Genomic DNA, 25,262 nt, shown 5'->3' on the forward strand with positions numbered 1-25,262 from the left:
CAGCTTCTTTCTAAGGTTATTGCAGGTTTAAAAAGTCCATCAGAATCGACAGCAATCCAACATCCAACATACTGGGCAGTCAGTGGTCTGTGTACCTTTGTTATCATCCTTGGTGGTGCATTCAAGAATGCTCAAATATCCGGGAACAAACCCAGAAGACAATAATCAAACATGGACTTTGTGAAAATGATAATGTGAATTTTTTTGAGTCTTGCATTTAAAACGTTTCTGATTAGCAGCAAACTGTATTTTGGAGCGTCAACAAAAGAGCTTTCAACACAGTTTCTTGTGTTGATGATTACCACACGATTATTTGTCTTCAGCAAGTTTCAAGGCTCTGCAGGTTGATTTTCATAGAAATAAACTGAAACCAGTGGCTGCCTGGAAGGAAGGAAATCAATCTCAAAACTGATGGATGATTTGAAAAATGAGCAGCAAGAATTGAAAGAATACAGGGTTTGTGAAGGGGATGAAAAAAACAACATCGATATGGCTTTATAGCTGCAGCGCTTTGAAACACCCACACTGACAGATATATTTATCATTAGTTCTCTTTTTCATAGATGTTGGTTTCTGTGTGTCTCTGTTTACAGGTTCAAAGCACAAGACGATGCTGGAGGCTCGGAGCGGCGCTGGGCCAATCAAGGCCTACCCTCGACCCGGAGCCAAGCTGAAGAACGGCAGCAGCTCCGGAGTGAAGGGCTCCGGCCTGCAGAACAAAACCTTCCACTGCCAGATCTGCGATGTCCATGTCAACTCTGAGATCCAACTCAAACAGGTAGAAACACAGCGGGCACATATAGTATAGTAACAATTATTTTAACATCACTTTATACAAATCTTTGACTGTTCCAAAGTCAAACAAACAATCTCCTCCTCAAACTCCTGGGAAAGCAGCTTGTTGTGTCTAAACTCTGTAGTTACACCTGAGAGCAGAAACATTAAAACTTTAACTTAAAATGCAGTTTTTCATTCAGACTCTCAATCATGCAGATCACAAGCACCTGAGTGATGAATGTGTTTGTGTCTATATATTGCTTGCTCTGCTTTGTGATGGTTATGAGACGATGCCTGACGAAGATCTCTGTTAGATTGAAACGTTGCTCTGTTGAATAAAATTTGCTGGGAGGTGTCAGTACAGTGTGCACATCTTTTGTCTTACTTTTCTCCTCAGGCTAGGGCATGCTCTTATTTTGCTGCTTCTATGTCAACGTCAGCTTTGTCTCAAAGTGAATATTGAAGTTTGTTGGAGCGCTGAATTCTTGGTATTTCAGATTGATTTTGGCAGAAAACGTGGTTCTTTTGTCTTGGCAGGAAGTGTTTCTCTGTCTCTACCTCTTCCTGCCTTTTGTTAATTTCCAAAACACAGCCAGAAGAGTCACAGGCTGCTCTGTCCTCAGCTTTGTTGTCAGTGTGTTTGTTGTTGTTGTTGTTGCAGCACATCTCCAGCAGGAGGCACAAAGACAGAGTGGCAGGAAAACCCAGCAAACCCAAATACAGCCCTTATAACAAACCGCAGCGCAGATCACTCACTGTAAGTGTCTCTCTACCATTCTCTCTCTCAAATTCAAGTTCGCTTCATTGGCATGAACCATTATTAAGTACAGTATTGTGCAGATCAATAAATGCATCAATACAATAGACTAATGCTAATATATGTCAATAATGGGGCACTGTAAAAAATAATTTCAGAATAAATTATTATTTGTTCCTGAATTAATTTATTTATACATTTATTGACTTTATTGAATTTTTTCCACCTTGTTTTTGTTTTTTATCTCTCCTCTCTTTGTTTCCTCATCTGTTAATTTCCTCTCCTTTCCTCTCCTCTTCTCTTTTTTCTTCTCCTCTCTTAATTTCTTTGTTTCCTCTCCTTGTATCCTCTCCCCTCTTCTCCTTGTTTACTTCCTCTCCTCTTCTCTCCTCTTGTTTCCTCTCTTCTCCTCTCCTTGTTTCCTCTCCTCACCTCTTCTCCTCAGAAGGAGTTGGTGAAGCCCTCCCTCTCTCCCTCCTTCCTCTCCTCTCCCTTTGCTCCTCCGCCCTCCTCCCTCACCTCCTCCATCTCGCTCCCTCCCACTTCTCTCTCCTCCTCCCCCCTCCTCACTCCCACCTCCTCACCCCTCACCCCTGCCATCTCTCTCCACCCACGCCCTCCAGCCGCCTCGTCCCTCTTCACCGCGTCCTTCCTGCGTCCGGCTCCTGGACCAATCAGAACGAGCCAAGGATCGATTCTCTTCACACCCTACTGACGGCAGCATCAGCTGTGGGGAGTCGAACCCGAGACCTCTGACCTCTGACCTCCAGTTTGTTGGAGCTACAGGGGCAGAAGAGTCCAGGAGAGACATCAGCTCTGCCATCATGGCTGCAGGGATTCAAACCTGCAACCTTCTCACCTGACTGAGGCTTCAAAAAGAGACCTGAGAGGACAGAACCTCCTCCTCCTCCTCCTCCTCCTTCTGTCTGGATCTCCTTCTCGGGTCTAAAAGTTCACCGCTGACCCGACAGAAACCTGTGAAGATTTTATCCAAACAAGAAAGGGACTCGTTGCTTTAAATAAACTACAAACCTGAAGCCAAACAGAACAAAAGCTGAAAGGTTCCCACACATCCTGGAAAACCTGGAATTTTTTTTAATGCAGTCATTGATATCTGGTCATGGAAAAGTCCTGGAAAAATTACAGAATTGCCCCAAAATTTCTAGAAAGCAATAAGTGGTCCTGGAAAAAATCAGTATGCAGCTAATTTGTCGTCCCCATTTGTCATTTTGATGCTCCAGATTCAGCTGATTCAAAACATCCAACTGGAAGAAAAATAAGTGAAACATTTAACTTGTGCATGGAAATATAGAGAATATTTATATTTTTCTTTCTTTAAACCTTTTACCAAAAAGCACCCCAAAGTGCCACGTAATTTATGACAAATGATTCTTTGTGGTAGCCTGAATCAACTCAAAATAAAGCTGGAGTTGGGTTTTAATATATTTTGGTTTGATTGAGATAACAAGAATCAGAACCAGGATTTGTGATGAACCGGAATCGACAAGCAGAATCTAAAAAAGCTCAACGATACCCGAACCTGCTCCTGGTTAAAATGCTCACAAATTCACATGACGAACACAGTCATTCATGCCAGTAATTTGCTGCATTTTGATTTTCACTCTAAAGATGCAGCTTGTGTTGAGACCAGACACTAAGGTGGACATGAAAGTCTGGACTCAGAACCCGGTTCAGGCCAGGTTGGATCAGGTCCTCAGAGTTTGGAGGGGGTTGGTTCTGTCTGAACAAATCTCCTCTGAACACAGAAGAAGCTCTTCTTCCTCCTGCTGGAGGAACTAACCAGCACAAACCTGATGTCAGAGAACTCAGCAGACGTCCTCGTCTGATTCGTCATGAACGAATACTGCAGATGTCTTCATGTCATATCAACACTGGACTGTGATGCCACAGATGTCCTCCCTCTGACGTTCCTGCGCTTATGTTCGACTCGTTCCTAACATACAGCAAACAAACTGCAAAGTGGAGACAGAGAAATTGGAAGATAAGGCTGGCGGCATTCTATATTTAGGGCCAGAACCAACTATGTGTTCGTCCGTCTCTCAGTACTTTCAGACTTCCCTACCCCGTCTGTGGCTCTCAGCCCCAAGTCCACTGGTTCCTACTTAAGATTAAATCTGTAAAAATGGTTCACAAATACATAGTTTCATTTTTATAAAAGGCTCAGTAATTTCCTAAAGCAGCTGAACACTGCAGTTTTTAGCAAATGTTACTCAAACAGGAGGAAATAGTGCATAAACCGTTTCGGTTTGTTTTGTCTGATCGTCTCACTACTTGTGTTTCTTGACCCGTCCGACTTGTCGCTGTGTTCACAGATCTCAACTATTAACTCGTTGAGTACAATTTTATTATTAGTGATAGAAATGAGGGACAAAACTATGAAAATAAGACCTAATTTGCATGACCATAGCCAGGATTATAGAAATACCAGAGTCATGAGTCCAAACTGGCCCAACATAACCCCACCTACCTCTGAAACTTTTCACCTGCCACAAAAAAAAATAGAAAAATAGAAAACCCCCACTTTATTTTTATTCATTTTATTTTTCACTTAAATCTTGCATGTCATCTCCTACATTCTGGTCTCCATGTTGTTTCTATGCACTGTCAGCCAGGTATGTAATTCTGGTGGACACTAAATCCCTTTAACACCCTAAAACAGTCAAAAGTTAGTATATTTACATACAAAAAATTCTAAATCAGCTTTAAAAAACCTAAAAATGTGCAATTTGTGTTTAATTGATGGCATGTAACCCCCCTAAAAATCCCCAAATTATTACAGGCGACATCACCTCTGTGTCCTCAATGGTGGCTACGGCCCTGACAAGATGGAATAAACTGGAATGATCCTTTAATGGAAACATAGTTTTAACTGTCCTGCAGCGATAGGAGCCTAAACTAGCTAAACTTTCAGTTTTAACAGATCAGCAAAAACTGCCAAAAAAAACAGAAAGTCGCATCAGGATGGTTAATTCAGGACAGTTTGTTGCTCGTTCTCGCCTCCTGCTGACTTAACTTGCTGTACGTTTGAAACCAGAGTTTGAACTGAAGTACGAGTACGTGAATGCCTCCTCCTTATATCTGATGTCCACACTTCTGCCTGTACCTGTTGTCGTCTTCACTGCCAGTGTGTTACAGACTCACTCTGCACTTTGGAGCGGGCTACTTCCTGGTTTTACATTGAAAAAGGCCTTCCGTCCTGACTGTTGGCTGATGTGAACACTCAGTCAGTCGGTTCAGTTTCAACCTTCCCGCCGTCACTGAATCTGACTAGAACTTTGTGGAGTTTAAAGCGTCTGAACAGAACTTTTACTGCAACTGAAACTTTTTTCACAAAGAGTCAGAGGAACTTTTTAAGACTTTTAGCACATCACTGGAACTTTTCACAACCTGCAACAGCAAAGCGACGATTTCCGTAAATAAGCTTATTCACTTTCCATGAGCAAAAGTAAATATTAACATGTGTCTGGTTGCTTTTTCTGTGCTCTAATAATTTATGTTACAATGTATGTTGTAAATATTTACCTAACACTTTTTCACAACTTTCAAACAACCACATTATCTGTCCATCCATCCATCCACCACTTTGGTCTGGAGATAGATTGCTCAGCAACTACTGGCCACATTTGGATGAAACCTTTAGATTTGGCCCCACGACCTTTCTTCTAGTGCCACCCTCGGGATAAACCTCACATGTTTTGCTCCACTACTAGTAAGGCTCTAAGAATAGCTAAATAATTAGCATGTTATTTGTGACAAAATAATCTCAACTCAGAGTCTTTATCAGTGAATGCCGATGTATCATCACATGACCTAAGTGTGGAGCTTCGGTGATAGCAGGTGTCATATATGGAGGGAGATGAGAAGCCCTGTCTCTGTTCAAAGATGGTCTCTGACTTTGGATGTGAATGTCCTCTTTGAGCTTTCTCCGGGGCAATGACCTTTGACCTCTTCCCAGTCAATGCTGTAAACAGTTTTGGTCTGGTATTCACAGAGAGCTGATGTTGTGTTCAGTGTTCATTCAGTCTCTTTTGGCAGATTTTTTCTGTTGCTTTACACTGCACCTCTCCCAGTCCCTGTCACCCAGGAGATATATACATATGTATATGGGAGCAGAGAAAAAAGTTGTCGTCAAACCATGTGAGTGTGTAAATACATCTCAGCATCATGGTTAAGTTATCCAGCCAGCCAGACACTATAACAAAGTGACCATTTGGACTTTAATTACTTTTGTAAGTTACTTTAATGGGTTGAGATGCAACATTTTTATGGATAAGTATGGCCGCACCTCGACTTCTTTCAGAAAACCAGGAGTAAAACTGATCGATCCAGGCTCTCTTAATATATGAAACATCTGAGGGTTGGAAATGGGTTTCTTGAAGAAAGAACACATCACCTTTGTTCAAGTTGCTTTAAGTGTGTTACTACTTTGCCAGCTTTTATGGCTCCATTGACTCCTTTAATATTCCATGAGACAAAAGGGCAACTCCTGCCCTGAGACCCCAAGACATTAACCACAATTAGTTATGAATTTCTGTGACATGATGCGCTTGGAACTGAGAGAAAAACAAATGAAAAACGAAAACAAAAGAGCAGGAAAAAATGATTACGAGCTTTCCAGATGGTTTTCTTTAGTATTTTGTCTGTATTGATCAGTTCTGGCAGGAAGGTTTGGACCGTTTCAGACAGCCTCTCCAGCATGAACAAAATACTGAAGTACTGAGTAGCGAGTCTGTACTGCCAGTATAGTTATCTTGATGACTTTTACGTTTCCCAAATGAGCCGTTTTCATATTGTCATATTGTTTGGCTGACATGACGTCATATGGTGCTGTCAAGATGTGATTTATATTGTTTTATACTGCACTTTTTTTGTTGATTTATGTAGCTATACATTATATAATTATATTATATCATGTATTTTGTTCAAGTTTTGGCAGGTTTTCATCATCCAATCCTTGTAACAGACTTAGGTCATGTGATGAGGCCTGAGCTAGCTCCATTTGCTAAAGAAGAAAAGCTCAAAAGTGGACTTTTGAGTTGAGATTATTTTATGACACAAACTGATCAAAAAGGAACTTCGATGCTCAACATCAGTATTTTGTTTTGTCTGTCCAACATTTTCATGTTGTGGCTATAATGAAAACTGCAGCCTCTACGGGGGAACTAGCAGGACCGTCGACTGTTGGTCAAACATCATTGCTAGCATATAGCTTTCTTTAGCATTTTTAGACTTCCATGTAATAAAATTTAAATGATCAGGTGGTTGTTTGACAGTCGTGAACATGCTTCACAGAACCAGGAGAAACCATAGAAAACACCAGAGAAAACTCACAAAGTTAAAGACGAGGTGGTAAAAGCTCCTCCTCTATGGTGATGTTTGTTGGGAGTCTTGTCCAATCAGTCTGTTCATCTCCAGATTCTGAAGGCTCTTCTCTGATTGGCTATCAGCAATGTCAATAATGTACCTGAGGGAGAGTCAATTGTTCCACTCTGGGATCAGTTTATTAAAAAGCATCTTAGGAAATGGCTTATTGGCTGGAGTAGACTTAAAGGATAGGTTCACATTTTATTTACAGCCAGTTATGCCAATAACTCTTGAAATGAACATATGGGCATGTGAGTGTTGTATTAAGATAGACTTGAAAAACATGCAAACCCATCCTGTAAAGGCGATTGTTGCGATGGACTTTTTAAAAACCTACAAATAAATGTCAGTGATTCCACAGCTGCTGTTTTTGCAAATACAAAAACATATTTATAAGCTGCTGTGTACAGTTCAAAGTACTTTTTAGAACTTAAAGTTATTTATTTGTCTTATGAACCGTGTACAAAACATTTATGGATGGAAAGTTATTCATTTTCAAGCAATAATCTCTGAAATCTTACTAGAAAGTCTCCATCTAGACATTTTGAAACTAGTCTCACTTTGGTCACCGTTTTGGAAATGAGTGCTAAAGAACGTCATGCCGTGTCAATGAAAACACACTCATTAAGGAACAGTGTGTGGACCAGGCTTTAAAGACTCGAAAAGAAAAATCAAAAATATTAATAATACAAGCAGAAATACTGAGTAAACCTCTGAATTGGCGGATTTCATCATCATCATCATCATCCAATCATGAAAGTGATTTTTATCCTGGCGGTTATTTCCTATGGTTTCAAATGGTCAATATTTTCCTGTCTGTCTTCCTGCCTCCTCCTGAATAACTTGAAGCATCTCAGTCTTCCAATAATGAACAAACAGGTTTAAGGACATTATGTGTGTGTGTGTGTGTGTGTGTTTATCTATGCAGTATTTGGTCTCACGGTGCAGTAACTCTGTCTCAACAACAAGCAACTGTAAAAAGAAGACAAAGTGTCAAATCCATGTTGATGATGCTGATTAACCTCCGCTAAGGCTGTTCGACAGCAGCTTGTTGAGTATGAACAGCTCTGAGCTCTTCAACTGAACTTCCTTCTCTGTCTGATGATGTCATCATGATGCAATAATGTACAGATCAGCTGCTGCTTTTCTATTCGCTTCTATCCGCTTCCTTATCAGCAATACTGAGGCCCGAGAGTCTTGATACTAGTCCGAGTCCGGATACTGGGACCGAGTTTCAATACTGGAATGAAACAAACAGGGATGCACTGTTTAAATTGAAGCGTTGTTTCTAGTTGACATGATACAAACATTTTTTTTCAAACCGTCATAAAGTTTTTGTTGAAAACTGAGATTGTGTGTGTGTGTGTGTGTGTGTGTGTGTGTAAGTGAGTGTGTGTATTCTCTCTGTGCTTGGAATGAACCTCTACCATCTGATCACTTTACTTCCAAAATAAAAGCAAATTTTTCATTAACTCAGAGGACATGCAAACTAATAAACTAATAATTTAAGTGTTTAAAGGAACAGTTCACCCAAAGTGGTGCCCTGAAGCACCACTCTGAACCAGACAGTAGTTGTTTTTAACACATCTGACCCATTGGCTGGAAAGTTATTTGTGCCAGTGGGTATTGAATTAGAATTTTATATTTAAAAATGTATTTAAAAATGTTTCACTAAATATATTAAAAATCAATAAATCCAGATTTTGAAAATCCAAGTTTAAACTATGGTGACACATCAGATTCAGTTTTCCTAGACTCTGCAAGATTATCTTGACTGGAGACAGGTGAGTTGCTTAAAGTGAATCGTCAAGATGTTGATAAAACAAGAAACAGTTCAGAGTTGAAAAGAGACAGATATATCCTTTAGATTTCAGCTCAGAACAGCAGCGTTCAGTCTTCCTCAGACATGTTAAGAGCTGACACTTCCTGCTTTAGAGAACCTCCGTCCACTTCTTCATGTACAGTATTTATTCTCTGAGCTTGTTTTTTATGATGATGATGATCATGATGCAAATATGCAAACGCAAAGCATATTGAGATTATGTAACATTTCTCTCTTTATCATTTTATTTCTGTAAATTTGTTTTATTTGTTTTCATTAAAAACTGCTGAACGTGCTACATCAGTCCTGCATTCTTTTTAAATAAAGATATTAGCCGAGTCCCTGAGTACTTTCTGATCGATTGAAAAACTGTTGAGTACTGTAAATTGGCACATGCTTTTTCGGATTCTTAGTCTTGTTTACTTTACTTCATCAACATGAATACATTAAACAACTTGACATTACTTTTACGCCTAAGCGGTCCCTGAATTTTTACTACTTCAACAACTCTCATGTGACCCCAAAGATTCCTGTTACCATATTAACTCCCACCTCATGTCCACTAGAGGGCACTTAACCCACATCAACATGAAGGCACACGTTGACTCATGAATGACATTAAGAGGAAAATTGTTACTCTAAAGCTGGTTTGACCCAAAAAAAAGCCATGTGGACAGTGTGGAGGGTTAATATGAAGAAGAGCTACAGAAACTACAACTTCTGACCTTTTCCTTCTCAATGGAAAGTATTTCCTGACATTTTTAATGATCAACAGAGTAACTTTTTCACTAAACCACCGCGACACTTGAAAACTTGTTGCACACACGGCCTTGAAAGAATCACACAGTGAGCCCTGATGGGAAACTGTTCATTCTCATCCTGCCCCCTCTTCTAGTAATTCAGAATCTGCATACTGTGTTTCTAATAAGAACTGACAAGGGATCATTTGTGCTTGTAAAGCCCACACAGGTCTGGACAGTTTTTTGATGTTGTTAGTTTTGGTCTTGATCTCATTTCAGGACATCAGAAATCAGATTAAATGATTTTTTAAGCTGCACCCTCCAAGAAACTGAAAGTGAGCTTTTCTATTTTGGTAGTTTTGACCACCAGAAGTCTTTGTACGCAGCTTCAAGATCATCTGAAGAGAAATGAAAAACACTTAGTCAGTCTGACCTGAACAAACTGGTACTGCTGAGGTCATCAGACAGGCAGAGAGGCAGAAAGATAACTGGACTAGACTGGAAGCTTTTAACTGGCTTGATCATTTACTGCACTCTGTATCTCCTGCTCTGTGTCAAGAAATGATCAGGCCAGTTAAAAGGTCATCCAGCTCGCACCTATCATGAACCTGTAAACTTGTAAGATTTTCCTGTGAAAGACCATATGTCACCATAATTATACATGTCGCTTTAGTTACCAATATGTGTGTTTTCAGCAGGGACTTTACAGAATACACTGAACTGGAAGAGAAATGTAGGTCACTTCAAGTCTTAATGGGCATCAGAAACACACAGTCATGTTTGGTCTTCAGTCTACTGCTCTCTGCTTTAGGTAAAGCCTCAAATCACTGCTACAATGCACTGTGAATCAGCACAAAGTTGTGAAACTGGGTGACAGATGAGTTTCCTTCCATGTGACCTTTACGACTGAAGCATAATAATCAGTATCTCAATGAATAACTTTCTCCAAATCTTCAAATGATTTGATGATGAAAATTGACACTATTTTAGAGGCATCGAAGCATGGTGAAAATTATATATTTTTATCTTGTGCGCACAAGATTAACATCCTTAACACGGAACTTTCAAAACTTAATCTCTCCTTAATTAATACAAACTTCCAAGGATCTGAGTCCCATAAATCAGTCTGGGGTCATTTAATGCACTTGAGTACATTTAAAGGTGGGGTATGCGATTCTAATCCAATACACATCTTTTTGTCAAATTCAGCAAATATCTACCCAAGAATAAACCTCTTACAAACCCCTAATACTAACTCTTGATGTTTGCAACTGGGATATTTTAATGAAGAATTCATCTAGATTCACTGAAGAGAACTGGACTGAAGATTAAGGACTAAAAGCAAATAAGTCAAATAAATCACATATCAGATTAAATAAATCATCACTGAGAACCACAAAATCTATTTCCCAACACTTTTTTCCTATTTAGCATTCATAACTATATAAACATTTATATTAAAGCAATATCACATGAGAGGGAGTGCTGTTGTACTGAATATCAGCACGGCTGTGATTCAGTTGTAGGTACGAGGCTGCAGGCCGAAGATAATCGAGCCTCTAGTCAACATTTAAAACACTTGATACACATCTCAGGTTCAGATCTTTTACACGAACACTGACAACATTCGTTTCCCAACATTAACACTTTGTCACTCAGAACACAATGATCCAAAACAACACTAACAGCAGGTAACATTACAATATGTATCACTATTGTCTTTGAAGTATATTTTATTTACGTATGTTTTTATTTTTATTTATTATAAACCAAGATTCCATTACAAAAAAATTAGGTCACTTCTTTATTGCATGGATTGTGTTACCTTACAGTTTACAGAAATGATTCAGAAATGCTGCAATATGCTTCAGTATTTTTTTTTTTTTTTGCCATTTGTGCATGGAGTGTTTCCAAGTGCACAAAATGAAACTAGAGTAATTCCAATAATGCAATACAAAACTATACATATTCATTTTACATACTTGTATGGGACCAGCTACAGCTATAGAAATACAACAGTGCTAGTCAACCTTGTCTTCTCAAGTCCTCATCCACATTACACCTTACGTCCTCTCGCAATCCACCTGGGAAAGAATCTTTCTGCATGTCTGATCCATCCCTGGCAATCTTCTGCAGATATGTCCAGACATCCAGCATTCATTGCATCCAAAAGGGACATCTGATCATGTTGCTGGTGGTCATAAACCTTCCACCTCCATGAGGAAAATAATTCCTCTCTGGGGGTTGAAGAATGGAGAGTAAGGTGGAAGGAAACGTGACACCATCCTGGGACGGGCTGTAAACCACTCTGTGACTGGAGGAGAATGGTGAAACGCCAAATTGTCCCAAACAATTACAAAACGATCTGGATTCTGCTTCACTTTCCTCATCTGGTACAAGTCTTTCATAGAGGTCGTCAAGGAATTAAAATAGGAACCCAGTGTTGTATGTCCCAGTTAGAAGTTTATGCATTTGTATTTTGTTGTTGATATTTTTAATTATGTTTTGAACGTAAATGTAACACTTTTGACAACAGTATGTAAACGTGTGCAAAATGTGTAAATACATAGAGTTTTGGTGGTGGTTGAGTTTGAGTGAGAACAATTTTCATGAACAGTTCATGAAATTTGAACGATGAGGTCATTGAATGCATTTTGTGTCAACGCAATGAAAAGTGATCCACAATTTAGTCCTCACTGACTTCTGTTGTGCTGACTGTGTGAAGAGTTTTAAAAAGTGAACTCAGTATTGTGAAATGTGTGTTACCAATTGTAAAAAAAAAAAACAACAATTACCTTTTAAAAGTGACACACTGTTTCTTCCCACCCTGCTCTCTATCTCTGTCTATTTCCGATACCAAGTGTAATTTTTTTCCCAGTGTGAGAAGTTGCGACGAGTAGTTGCAATATGAACACTTGACTTTTGATAGGGGGCGGATGAGAGGGGGAGGAGGAGAGGTGGAGTTCTTATGTCTTGTCTGGGATAAAAGAGGTGTGAAGCCCCAGAGAGATCCTGCAGAGAGAAGCTGACAATGCTGCAACAGGAGTATTAACAGTATTTGTATTCAGATACAAAATATTTGTACTTATTGTAGTACTCATAGGTGGAGAATTGTAATTGTAGTTATTGTACTTACAGTAACAGAAGGCATTTGTACTTATTGTTGTAATATTGCCCATATATTGATAGTTTTTACACCTATTGTAATAATAGTACTGTGGCAGTAGTAATATTTGTTAATGTAGTTCTAAAAGCATTTGTAGTTCTAAGAAAGATATTCATTGTGTCTTTGTAGTCAGCCTAATTGTCATAGTTGCTTCAGTGGTTATAACAGCACTTAATAAATTGAAGCACTGACCGTAAAGTAAACAACAGAGTGGATTATAAGGAAAATGCAGGACTACGAGGAGTCAGTGTCGTTCCTGGGGACCTGGGGCCCGTTCCAGAGGAGGGTCTTCTTCCTTCTCTGTCTCACCAGCGCTCCAAGTGGATACAACCTCCTTTCCGTCATCTTCCTGCTAGCTACACCCACACACCACTGCCACATCCCTGCCGAGAGCAACCTGAGCCAGGACTGGATCCAGGCCAGCATCCCAGTACAGGTCGGAACTGACCCGTTCAAGCTGAATGATTCTGAAAGTAGTTAATTAAGTGAAAAGTATGTGTACACATACTAGGAATTTTACTCCAGTTTTCAGTTCCTCTCAATGTTACACACAAAATAATTCACAGGAAATAGACAGAAATAGACATACAGACAACAAAACCGAATAAAGATAGGTACAACTAAACATAGACTTATTATGTACATACTGTACAAGTAGGTGAAGTAAGTGAAAAGTAGGTGAAAATAGGTTACGTATATGAAGGAGAGCAGAAACAACTGGTCGATTCATCGATAAGTCGATGGACAGAAATATTAATAATCAGTTAATCAATTAAGTCACCTTTCAAGCAAAAATGCCAAATGTTTTGATGGTTGAAGCTTCTCAGATGTTAAGATTTGCTGCTTTTCCTTGTCTTACATCATAGTAAACTGAAAATCTTTAGGTTTAGACTGTCGGTTGGACAAAAACAGGGCTTGAAAATGTCTCTGGAAGTTTTATTATATAAAATTATTAAATGTGTCAATTAAGACTTTTATGTCATCATCTCAAGGAATTTGTCATTTTTTAAATGCAATCAAAATCTTTCCCCCACAAAAAAGCTTTAATTGACTTTTTAAAATTACATATATTAACCAACAAATCCTCTAAAACACGTAATTTGTCCTTGATCTCTAGAACGACACATGGAAGCGTTAAATATAAGATTATATTTTATTATATAATTATATAAATTATACTACCATTATGTCATTGATACATTTATGTAATAAAAATCCATGTGATTTGGCCCTTCATCAAACAACCTGACTTTGTTTTTCAGTAAAGATGCTGAATATTCATTGTGTTTACACAGATGTTATTGGTTTGATAGTTAAAGCAAACTGTGACAAAAATCCTTTATTTTGGAGAACATCTGACAACAGTCCTCACTTCTATACAGACCCGTTGTAGTATGCAAACTATTAATAAAACTGGGTTATAAACATGTGACCAATAATCTATGAAAACATCTTCAAATAACACTGTTGCCTGATTTTTCTTTTCAATATAATCTAAGTAAAGGACTTGGTTTTAAGGAGGGGTAAAAGGCAGGATTTCCCTACTGTTTGCAGCTGCAGTTGAACTTTTGACTTTTTGTTTCAGCACTTGAGTAAATGTACTCAGTTACTTTCCAGCATTGTGGTATACTAGGTTTAAGGTACAGTTCAGTTGTTTTAGTTAAGGTTTGCTTAAAGTTTAAGTGTTTAAGGTCTTAGTTTAATGTACAAACTACAATGGTTGAGAAAAAACTACTTTTTATTTTGTATTTATTTTTTCTTTAAATCCAGCTGAATGCTGAGACATACCACAGCTGATGTCTGTATACAAGATTGGTCCTAAGGGTTTCAAGTACTTGGAAATACAGTCAGCTAATAATTTACTGTATAGCTTTGGACTGGTCCAGGCTATGATCCTCGTGCAGGTTAGAACTGGTCTGGTTTGAACTGATGTGGTCTGCTCTGGTGCAGTCTACCTCCCCAGACTGTTTTTGCATCACAAGTTAATGATAATGGTGTTTCCTTGTCAGCAGGTGGCCGGGCGGCCTGAGAGGAGCAGTTGTAGTCGGTACGAGCTGGACCTGGTGCAGAACCTGTCTGCACTGGGAACCAGACCCAGCCTGGACCTGGTCAACAACCTGGGATCAAGTCCAGAGGTCCTCCTCTCCAGCCTGAAGCAGGAGAGCTGTAAAGATGGATGGACCTACAGTACTGAGTACTACCAGTCTACTGTAGTCAGTGAGGTACTGAGCTACTGCTGCTACTATTGTTACTATGGAATTTACTACTGCATCCACTGTGAGTACTAACACTAACAGTACTAACAAGTATTTTGACTTGTTTTTACTATTTTCACTGTTTCCCCTTTACCCATCTACTGTGCGTTACTATTATTACTATTACTATTATTACTAGACTCCAGCACTTCAAATAAGGATCCAGTCTAGTCAGAACAGCTTCTGTCTGTAAAACACTGACGGGTCGTGACCTCTCTCACTGGCCACCAATCATTGACTTGCCTCAGATGACTGCAGGAAGCTGCCATGAGAAACTGGAAATGACTGGATTGGGGTCTTCTGCTGCACAAGAGTGGCTAAACTTCTGTTTTTAACTTAATTTGAAATGGATTTTAAATTCAAACTTAATTCAAATTTAAATTAAACTGTATGATAATGAAGGCCCAAATAATCTGCCCAGTAACTGAGTGACTGGAATTGACATACACATATGAATGCATATGAAACCAGAATGTTTAATGAATCTGGACGAAACTTTAAGTCAGATGATTTTTATGTACAAATACAAAGAAGAACAGCTGTATTTCAATGTCTGTTGTGCTGTGTCCCTTTTACATACTACAAACTACTTCTGCCCAGGTTTTGACTACTGAGTTCACAGAGGAAAAGTGATAAAATTAAGTATACTCAATGCTGTGATGTGAGGATACATACTACACTCACTTCATTTTTTAGGGTGCTGTTTGGACAATGCAAGGTATTTCAGTTTGTCATTCTGTGTTAGTTTGGGTTTTAAGCACGCTTAAGGCTGCGCGAGGTAGAACATAAGATAAAAAAAGCACAGAATTGAAAGGCATGCAGGGCATCATCAACTTGAGTGCAACAGGTAAACAGGCAGCCAAGAAAACAAGGAGGGGTCAAATACTACAGAAACTTAAAATAGATGATGAGGCAGAGGCAGTGAAGGCATCACCACGATCAAATCCCCCACCACATAGTGATTTCTGTCTTCCTTTATGGCAACTCTGTAAAGTTAATCTCATCTTGGTGGTAGAACAGCTCAGGAGGAAAGCCGACCAGAGACAAACCAACATCACAGCCCCACCAAAACCAAACAACTTGGAGGCAGTTGAAACCAGCAGTCTGGACAGGATGAGACTGGACGCTGGAGGGCCGGGCTCTGAAGAGCTGGACACTGAATGATAGAGCTCAGAGGAGCTGATTGCTGGAGGACTAGACTCTGAAAAGCTGGACACTGAAGGGCCAGGCTTGGAGGGACTGGACGTTGGACAGTCTTTAAGATACCAAAGGACCAGGTTCTGAGAAGCAGGACACTGCAGGACTGGGCTCACAGGAGTTACCAGTAGAGGACCTGGCTCTAAGGAGATGGAATCTGGAGGACCAGGCAGCCAGGAGATGGATTCTGCAGGAATGTGCAGCAGGAAATTTGAGGACCATTTCTAAGATTATGGACACTGAAGGACCAAATTCTTAGAAGCTGGATGCTGGTGGACCAGGCTTGATGGAGATGGACTCTAGAGAATCTGGCTCTTAGGTGATGCACACTGGAGGACCGGGCTCAGAGGAGTAGGACATTGGAGGACTGTCTCTAAGAATATGAATACTGAAGGACCAGAATCTGAGAAGCTGGAATCTGGAAGGGCTCAGAGGAGATGGACCCTGGAGGACCCTGCTCAGTGGAAGAACCGATGGGCTCAAGCAGGAGACATGGGTTCAGAAGCTTGCCTCCTGCTTGAGCCCATCGGTGATTACGCTGAGACTGAGAGGAACAGAGACTCAGGATAATCACTAGTACAGGACCAGAAAAATCAAGCACAGATTGATCGGGTCAAAGGCCTCTGTGCCCAGAGGTCCCTGACAGCTGGTGACCAGGGGAACTGATTTTTTATGTTTGTTGTAATTTTCAAGGTTGCATTCCCATGTTTGCTTTATATTCCAGTTTCTATGTCTGCTGTATTATTCCAGTTTACACTTTTATTTCCACTGCGGAAAACCCACATGTCCCTTGTCTTCCAGTTTAGCCTGGTGTGCGGTGACCAGTGGAAACAGCCTCTGACTTCTCTCGTCTACTTCCTGGGAGGATTGTCCGGATGCTTCATCTCTGGACAGATCTCTGACCGGTACTTTTCAGTTTCAGTTCAAACTGTTTCCTGTAGTTGCTCCTCTCAGCTGCTTCAGAGTTAGCAGAGGTAGAATGTTTTGCCAAACTATGTCTGGTAGTTAGCTGTGAGCTAACCAAACACTGACCAAAGAGATGAAGGTCTGCTACACTTCATGGAAAGAGAAAGTGTGTGGCAAAAACTCGACAACATCATTTTCAGGTTCAGTTAGCTGAAAGATATTTAATGTTTATCCTATAATCTAGAGACCTACACCATGTACATACCCTGCACATTTAAAAACATGAAGCTTTCATGGTTTGTTGTTGACTTGGACGAACATCATGCTAGCTTCCAACAATATCTGCCTACTTTAGTGTCTCTCTTCTTTGACGTTAACATCCGAACAGGAGACAATATATTGCTGTTGTGGCCACTCTGTTGTGTTTGTACATCAGGTTTGGCAGGAAGCCTGTACTGTTCGGTGCCATCGCGATGCTTAGTGTCTTCAGCATTGCCGTGGCCTTCGCTCCGTCCTGGCCCATCTTCACCGTGCTCTTCTTCATGCTGGGCCTGGGTCAGATCACCAGCTACATAGTTGTGTTTGTACTGGGTATGGGTTTTTCATTTTCTTTATACTGTAACCACTGACTTTTATCCTTCTCCACTGGTTGCATCTAGTGTTCTGTTGTCGATCTCAATAGAGTCTCATTGGAGGACAGAATGAGACCATGCTGATGAAGACACATTTAAAATTCCTTCTTCTTCTGCATGTTTTGGCATTTAATACATACAAACCTTTGCAACAAAAGTGAAAACACCAGTCTTGTAGTGTTGACCAGAAAAAGATAACTTTTCAAAAATGCTCATGAATGATTGTCTGCTTGTCAACCTTTCACTAACATGGCTGATGTATTTCTACTTATAACGCTGTCAGTATTTTATACTTGTGCAGTAATCTGACAACAGACACAGAAATACAAAAATGTCCATTAGGGCACTTAGTATCATTCCCTGACTTTTTTTAAAACACATTTTCTCCATAGGTTCAGAGATCCTGATTGGTTCGACCAGAGTTATCTTCTCCAGCCTGTGCTTGCCTTGCGTCTACGTGTTTAGTATGATGCTGCTGCCTGGCACCGCCTACCTGGTCAGGAACTGGAGACACCTGTCATGGACCATGGCCGTACCAGGCCTGGCCTGTATCCCCCTCTGGTGGTAAGATTACCTCAGTACACTATCGAGATATATCTGCATCTTGCGAACAACTTGAAAGGATGAAATATGTCAGAATCCAGTTGATGAATCTGTCCAGCTGTGGAATGATACCTCTCCCTGGTAACCTGATTTTGTACCTTGATGTTGATGAAGAACTGCATGAAAAAACAAAACTCTTTCTTTCATTTGAATGGGAACACTGGTTGAGGGTGGGCTCCGGCAAAAACTCACAGGGTCGTGTGGCAAAAAAGTTTAACCTGGCTCAATCTTTACTGCAACGCGATGCAACGTCATCCAGATCAAATACATTCAAGCGCACATTCCTGGTAGATGACTTTGTTACATGAACATATAAGATCTACTGTCTACCTTATGATAAAATAATTGTTGCCTTGACAATGTTCCACAGTTTTAAAATCCAGTCTCATAGTATTATAAATCGTTATAGTGCAGTGTTTTGCCGTCTTATAAGCCTTCAAACTCATGGATCTATGACTCAAACTGACCTTCCCTGCCCACACAGGAATACTTTGCCCACTTGGGAACATCCCACTCAAGGAATGCCCTACTGCATGTTTAACGTGCAAATTACCACCCTGTTTTAGCTTGAAGATGCATCCAGAACATATTCTTAGGCCCAAGGCACAAGGTTAATGTCTTTTGAGCATGGACAACTTTAGAGCAACGACAAATTTTGCTTCTCAGATCATTTCTGGCTTGGGTGGACTCCTTACTCATTCCCACCATAGCTTGATGAATGAGAAAGAGTCTGTATAAAACACATATGGAAAAACCAGGGTGATCTAGTGTCCTTCCCCAATTTCCACCAAAACTTTTTCAACTAATAAATTACAGAGGATACATTTTTGTGTAGGCTGGTTCCAGAGTCTCCTCGCTGGTTGGTGTCTCGTGGCCGTTCGCGGGAAGCAGAACTCCTTCTGAGGTCAGCAGCTCTGGAGAACCGAGTGGAAGCTCCTCATGTCATCTTCCTCTCAGCCAACGTAAGAACCACCTCTAACCTCAGCCTTCTTCCACACACTAAAGGACAGTAGCTATTATACTGTAGTTTCTGTCTCTCCACAGGTTGAGAAAGCAACAAGTCAGAAGGCAGAGTCCTTCAGCTTCCTGGACTTGCTGAGGACCCCAAACATTCGATATATCATACTTATGCTGTGGCTCATCTGGTGAGTCAAAGCAATTTTCCTCAGCAAGAATTTTTCCTGGAATTCAGGAACTTTTCCTCTTTTTTCCTTGCTAGCACTACCAATAGCATGGTCCATTAGTTTGTCCATCCAGAGGAAGATACAGTATGTCAACTACTAGTTGTCCATTCCTATAAGATTTACTGTGGATATTCATTGAGGCTGATTACTAATGATTTTGGTGACCCTCTGACCTTTCCTGTAGCACCACCATCAGGACAGATTTTCCACTCTTACTCCAGTACTATCACCATCTAATGTACTGGGTTGTATTTCATAAACTTCCTATCTTAAGTCTTAAGTTAAGATAGGAAGAGTCTAAGAAAGGATTTTTACCTTTTTACTACCTTTAGGAATCCTATCTTATTTTACTTATCTTACCTCACTCATCACTCCTATCTTATGTCAGTTTAGGAAATCCTTAATAAAATACTAGTATTGCTTATCAATTTTTACCTAGTAACCAACGCTACTTTTCTTTTTCAAACAACTTTGTAACTGTTGTTTTTTCTCATTGAAACATACTGAAACATACAAAAAATTGAGCAAAAACAACAATGGGCACTTAACTTAAAGACAGATGAGTTAGAGGTGTCGGTAACATCTGTAGAGAAATCCAAAGATGTTCTTTTTGGGAAATTTACAACAACACTAACTCTGGAGATAAAAGAAACAGAGTGGGCTAAGATAGCAGACACAGTCTGAGCCGTATCCGGCACATCGTTAGGATCTGACATAAGCCTCACAGTGATTAAGTTCCGCCTGTTGACATTTCGTTTCTCGTGTAAAAGCAATAAAAGAGCAGCCATTAAACTAGTTAGCTAACTCTACTGGTGGAAAAGTGAAAGTTAGGACAGCTTAACAGTTAAAGTTAGGAGAGTTTATTTAAGATTTTGGGAAGTTAGGATGCTTGTGTAAACCTTTCCTATCTTAAGTTAGGATTCACTTAGGAACTGTTCATCTGTAATGGCTTTTTTTCCCCTAAATCAGGTCCTAACTCTAATTACCATGGTTACTAAACAGTTAAGATAGGATCTGCAATGTAGGAAGTGTCTGTAATACGGCCCCAGATTCACATTCCTGCCCTCCAGAGGATGAACCCTTTATTTTTTAATGACCCTATGACCTTTCGTGTAGCACCACCCTCAGGATAAACCTTACATTTTTAACTTCACTAATGGTAAGTCTTTAAGAATAGCTAATTCACCAGTATGTTATTTGCTCTGTTCAACACTTTCATATTGTTGTTGTAATCTTACTGCTGTAATCAACCCTGCAGCGTCTAGGGGACGAGTTTAAGTCTTGTTCTCTTGTTGTTTGCAGGTTTTCTTTGAGTGTGAGCTACTTTGGATTGTCATTCAACATGTCTGGTCTCTATGGCAACCCCTTTCTGAACTACTTCATGGTGACAGCTGTTGAGCTCCCAGCGTACGCTGCCAGCTGGCTGGCGGCACGTAGTCTTCCTCGGCGCCGGTCCTATATCAGCTTCACCTTGCTGGGGGCGCTAGCTCTGCTCCTCATCCAGATCACTCTGCACAGTGAGTAAGACCTGCACAAGCTATCTGTACTCGTCCACTGCTTTCTTTCTTCTTTCTTTGTGAATATATTCATCTTGTTGAAAAAACTGAAACAATGAACCATCAGCACAGTCGATTGTTGACTAAGCCCCGCCCCACTTAGTTACTGTTACTACGCCTGTCAAGGCCTGTCAAGGCGTTTTTGCACAGCACATATGCAGTTCACAATGATAGTTGCAGATTTAGCATCGAAATTCCTAGTCATTTTTTAAACAATGGATCTTTGATCCCAGTATTGTAAATAAAAGTGTAATTAAAATGTTATTCGTTCTAAGACAACCCTGATAACGTTACTTTGATGTAGTAGCATCTTGGCACACAGGGAATTTATGTAATGTGACCTGTAGTCCCACAAAATTATGTAGTTAGCTATGCTCTTCGGCTTTGGAACTAACACTTGGTTCCTACTGTAAATTATGTAGTAAACTTGGTGGCCAGACATGCTAACAATTGCAGCTTATGTTAAAGCGGATAAATACACTATTAAATTTACTCCTTGGAATTTTGCTCTGGTGGTTTTTGAAAAGGCTAAAAACAGGACGCCACCCTCTAAACTCTTTATACACGAAATTTTTCTCTTACTACAGCCCCATGCACACCACACATGTTGAGAAATACAAAACTTGACAGGTCTGCTGTGCCTATTTATGGTTTAATTGGGCAATAGCTGTTCAATGGAGGGGTTTAGTGAACAGTCAATTGCTTCATAGTGGTTCAGTGCTTCAGAAATGCTTTGTTTCCCCCATTACTAGCTTACAGCCTTCCTCCTCCCTGCAGGTCATCCAACGCTCACCCTGTCCCTGGTGCTGCTGGGTAAATTTGGCATTCTGGCCGGCACCGGGGTGTTGTACATGTTCACTGGTGAGCTGTCTCCCACAGTCATCAGGAACACAGCAATGTCGTCCTGTGCCATGTTCTCCAGAGTGGGGTCCTCTGTTTCCCCATACCTGCTGCAGCTGGGTGAGACCTTTCACTTCATACATCATACTGCAGCTAGTGTATATATAATAACTTCAGTCTAACACATTTAAGCCTTCAATATGATTTGTCTGAACCAGTTTGTTCATGTGAAAAGTTATTAGTTTACTATTTAATTCTGCATTTTGTAACTTTTTTGGTCTGCAGAGAATAAAAATGTTTGCACCAATACCAGCTACAGTAGTAGCTGCTCTTGTGATGCATTCAGTTCTGGCTTTTAAAGGGTCAGTTCACCCAAATGACAAAAAATGACAATATTTTCTCAGTTGCCCTGAGTTGAATCGTTTTGGTTTTATCTGTTGAGGTTTTGAGGTATCTGTCCGAAATAAATAAAACATCTGTAAATGTCATAAAGGTCTGTATCTGACAAAACTTGAACTCACTGATCTGGTCTGGTTTTGTCTCCAGCTGTGTTCTATCAGTTCCTGCCGTGGATCGTTGTCGGTTCTCTGTCGCTGCTCAGTGTTCTGCTCTGCGTTTTCCTGCCTGAGACCTTCAGACAGCCGCTGCCCGACACCATCCAGCAGATGGCACTCACACAGCGGTCAGTCTGCACAGTCACACAGCTCACTGTGTGTGTGTGTGTGGGGGGGGTGGTTATGCGGTTTGTCCATGGGCAGGTTTAGTCCACTTTTATCACACCGAGCCGTGGCAAGCCATGGACTCAAGAGTTTCCACTGCTGCCACATTGCATGACTGGATGACTCAATATTTTGATACTTTGTGCGGCTTTGCTGGTGACTAGAGAGAAAGTATAGGTATTCTTAGACATCAGCCTTATTTTACTGCAAACTGATTAGAGGTGTTCAGTACATGTATGAACAAATCTTTATCAGCGAATCTTCAAACTGAACTGACTGTACTGAATCACCATCGCCACTGACTGAAACTGCAGCTTTTATCAGTGGAGCTCCTCACTGGTGACTGAGAGCACTGTTGTCAGCTCAGCTGTGATTCACAGTACATTACTTCCCTGTTAAAAGCATATTAAAAGACTGCTTAAACCACAGAAACAATCATAATGTGATAACTCTGTCGTAAATAATGGGCTGCTGAGCTATTAACCTTATGTACAGTGCTTGTAGGGGCTAGTTTTGTACTGAACTGAACATAACAGCTTAACAGACAGACAGTAATACTGAGTGCTGTACTAGTATAGGAAAACATAGTAGTAGTAAATAAAGTACATAGTCTACGAATCTGACTATGAATCTTTGAAAGTAATTGAACAAAACGATTCAAATACAGGCCCTACACAACAAGACATGGACTCATTCTGCGCTATTTGGTCAGTGGATCAGTAAATAAATAAATAAATATTCCTCCCTGGAATATTAAATATTCCAGCAATAATACAAGCAGAAACAGCCACAACCTCCAACACGTCATCAACACCTTTTAACTTGCCGTGCTTTTCTGTAGAAAAACACCGTCAGCATGGCTTAGATGACTGCGCTTGCTCATTGCACAGAATTAGAGAAGGAAAAAGCAGGGCTGAGTTTTAAATGGAATATATATATATATATATATATATATGTATGAAAATAAACTATACCAATTTGAACCAAATAATTACAAATATTCGTTAAAAAATATAGAACAAGATATGTACAATGTAAAAAACAACAAAACACACTTGACAATAGGATGAAAAAACACTGTGTAAGTTCAGCCTGAATAATGCAGCTCTCCTCTTTTGGCTTCCAGGTTCAGGTGGCCATGGGCCTCCACGCCTCCTCCAAAGGATGATGGGAAATCAGCTAAAGACCAGACTACTACACCTGACATCATCTGCACAACTCGCCTATAAGACTCCTGACACACAAACGAATGAAAAAACAAAACTGAGGACGACACTAAAACTGCCTAAAAAAACACCAAAACTGTTATATTTTATAAATTAGATTTTATTCTGTTTTGTCAGGATGGTGGTGTTGTTTTCTGTGTGGACCAGGTGGCGGCTTATGGACACTGGGAGAGGACCTGCTGAGCCTCCAGTGATACATTCACTCACACTTTATGAATAGTTTCGATACAGCGGGGACAGAGTAGTGCGCAACAGTGAGACAACAAAGGCAACTATTGCAAAGCTTCACTGAAAATAAGGAGTCAAAAAATGACTGGGATATTTTTTTTACCATTAAAACCAATGCGAAAAGTGAGGTCACTTTAAAACTTTAAAAGGGACATTTAAATCACACATCATTTACACTTGCTGTAGATCTAGTTTACTGTGTTTCCTCTCATGGATTGAAACATTGGTGCATTTGAGGTGATAAACATGACACGAAGGTGACAAACAGTCTCAGCATATATATGGAAAGAAATATAAATCATAAACATGAACTTAAGGTGAATGTGAAAGTAAATCTTAATGTGAATTCTGTACAGACTCATTTTGCTACACGTGCTACATTACAAGATTCAGAGTTGGTAATATAAACGTTTTAGTTGTGTATATTAAGAATGTATTGTTTTGTTTCACCAGTAGCTTGAAGACAAACATATGGACGTATATATTTAATGTGATAAATAAATTAATACATCAAATTAAATAAAGCCTCTATATCCCTTATTTAAGGGTCCTAACTGTTAACGGACACGATCATCTATTTAAATAATAATAATTCTGCTATAGTTATTAATCATCTTTAATATTTTTATTTAATTGATTATGACTGGCTTTATTGTTTGTTGACTTTGTGTTTTCATATACAAAGCTTTTTTATTTATTCATCTGAACATAAATCTGATCCTGATAATTTTCTAGTTGGTCTTTATTACGAAACAGGATCTGATTATTTAATCTGATTATTAAAGATCCGATTAGTTAATTTATTGGCCCCAATACTTCTGAGGGGCATACGTTAAGATATAAGCATAGCCTTTTCCCTCGATAAATAAACTATTTTGCCTCTTTTGTTATCTTATACAGCTCTCTAACCCTTTATTTTTCTCGATGGCAAGTTGGTTCAAGACTGTAACATGTTCATTGAAAAAAGTCATGGTTATGAATACATGATTTTCTGAGAAGCACATGTTATATGAACAAGGGGTTAAACTGCGTAGAGTTAAATTGAGTTGCACCCCCTCTGTAGATATAAGGATCTAAAATATAGGCTATTTATATTATTATTATCGTCAACGTCAGTAGTGTCAGTAGTGTTGTTAGCTGGACTTGCAGAAACTTCGACAGAAAACACCGTGGAGCTAGCATCCAATCACAAGGACGCGTCGAAGTAACGAGCTAGCCAATCATACCACAGTAGGGCGGGACTTGGCGCAAAACGGGTGGGGAATAAAA

At 39.8% G+C, this 25,262-nt stretch overlaps 2 protein-coding genes across 4 annotated transcripts in view; both read left to right on the forward strand.

Annotated features, from left to right (window-relative positions):
* znf385b (zinc finger protein 385B) overlaps window positions 1-9,080 on the forward strand; it is a 58,033-nt gene extending 48,953 nt beyond the window's left edge. The window contains exons 10-12 of one of the 2 annotated variants that reach the window (XM_044217730.1): window positions 594-778; window positions 1,439-1,534; window positions 1,983-9,080. In XM_044217730.1, the coding sequence (XP_044073665.1) occupies window positions 594-778; window positions 1,439-1,534; window positions 1,983-2,249 (548 nt within the window). In that variant the 3' untranslated portion in view covers window positions 2,250-9,080. Of the gene's footprint in view, window positions 1-593; window positions 779-1,438; window positions 1,535-1,979 lie in introns of both variants that reach the window. The other variant, XM_044217731.1, reaches the window with a different exon arrangement.
* A 3,407-nt stretch (window positions 9,081-12,487) lies between these two features.
* Window positions 12,488-24,888, forward strand: LOC122886039 (solute carrier family 22 member 4-like). Of its 2 annotated transcripts, none has more exons than XM_044217906.1 (11): window positions 12,488-13,083; window positions 14,657-14,869; window positions 16,901-17,004; window positions 17,442-17,596; window positions 18,030-18,201; window positions 19,076-19,202; window positions 19,285-19,385; window positions 20,727-20,941; window positions 21,758-21,940; window positions 22,367-22,502; window positions 23,666-24,888. In XM_044217906.1, exons 1-11 carry the CDS (start codon window positions 12,874-12,876, stop codon window positions 23,766-23,768), a joined length of 1,719 nt encoding a protein of 572 aa, XP_044073841.1. In that variant the 5' UTR covers window positions 12,488-12,873; the 3' UTR covers window positions 23,769-24,888. The 2 variants fall into 2 exon arrangements, with proteins under 2 accessions (XP_044073841.1, XP_044073842.1); XM_044217907.1 differs by having other exon boundaries at window positions 14,660-14,869.
* The last annotated feature ends 374 nt before the right edge of the window (window positions 24,889-25,262 follow it).

The sequence above is a fragment of the Siniperca chuatsi genome, linkage group LG12, assembly GCF_020085105.1.
Source record: "Siniperca chuatsi isolate FFG_IHB_CAS linkage group LG12, ASM2008510v1, whole genome shotgun sequence".
NCBI lineage: Eukaryota > Metazoa > Chordata > Actinopteri > Centrarchiformes > Sinipercidae > Siniperca > Siniperca chuatsi.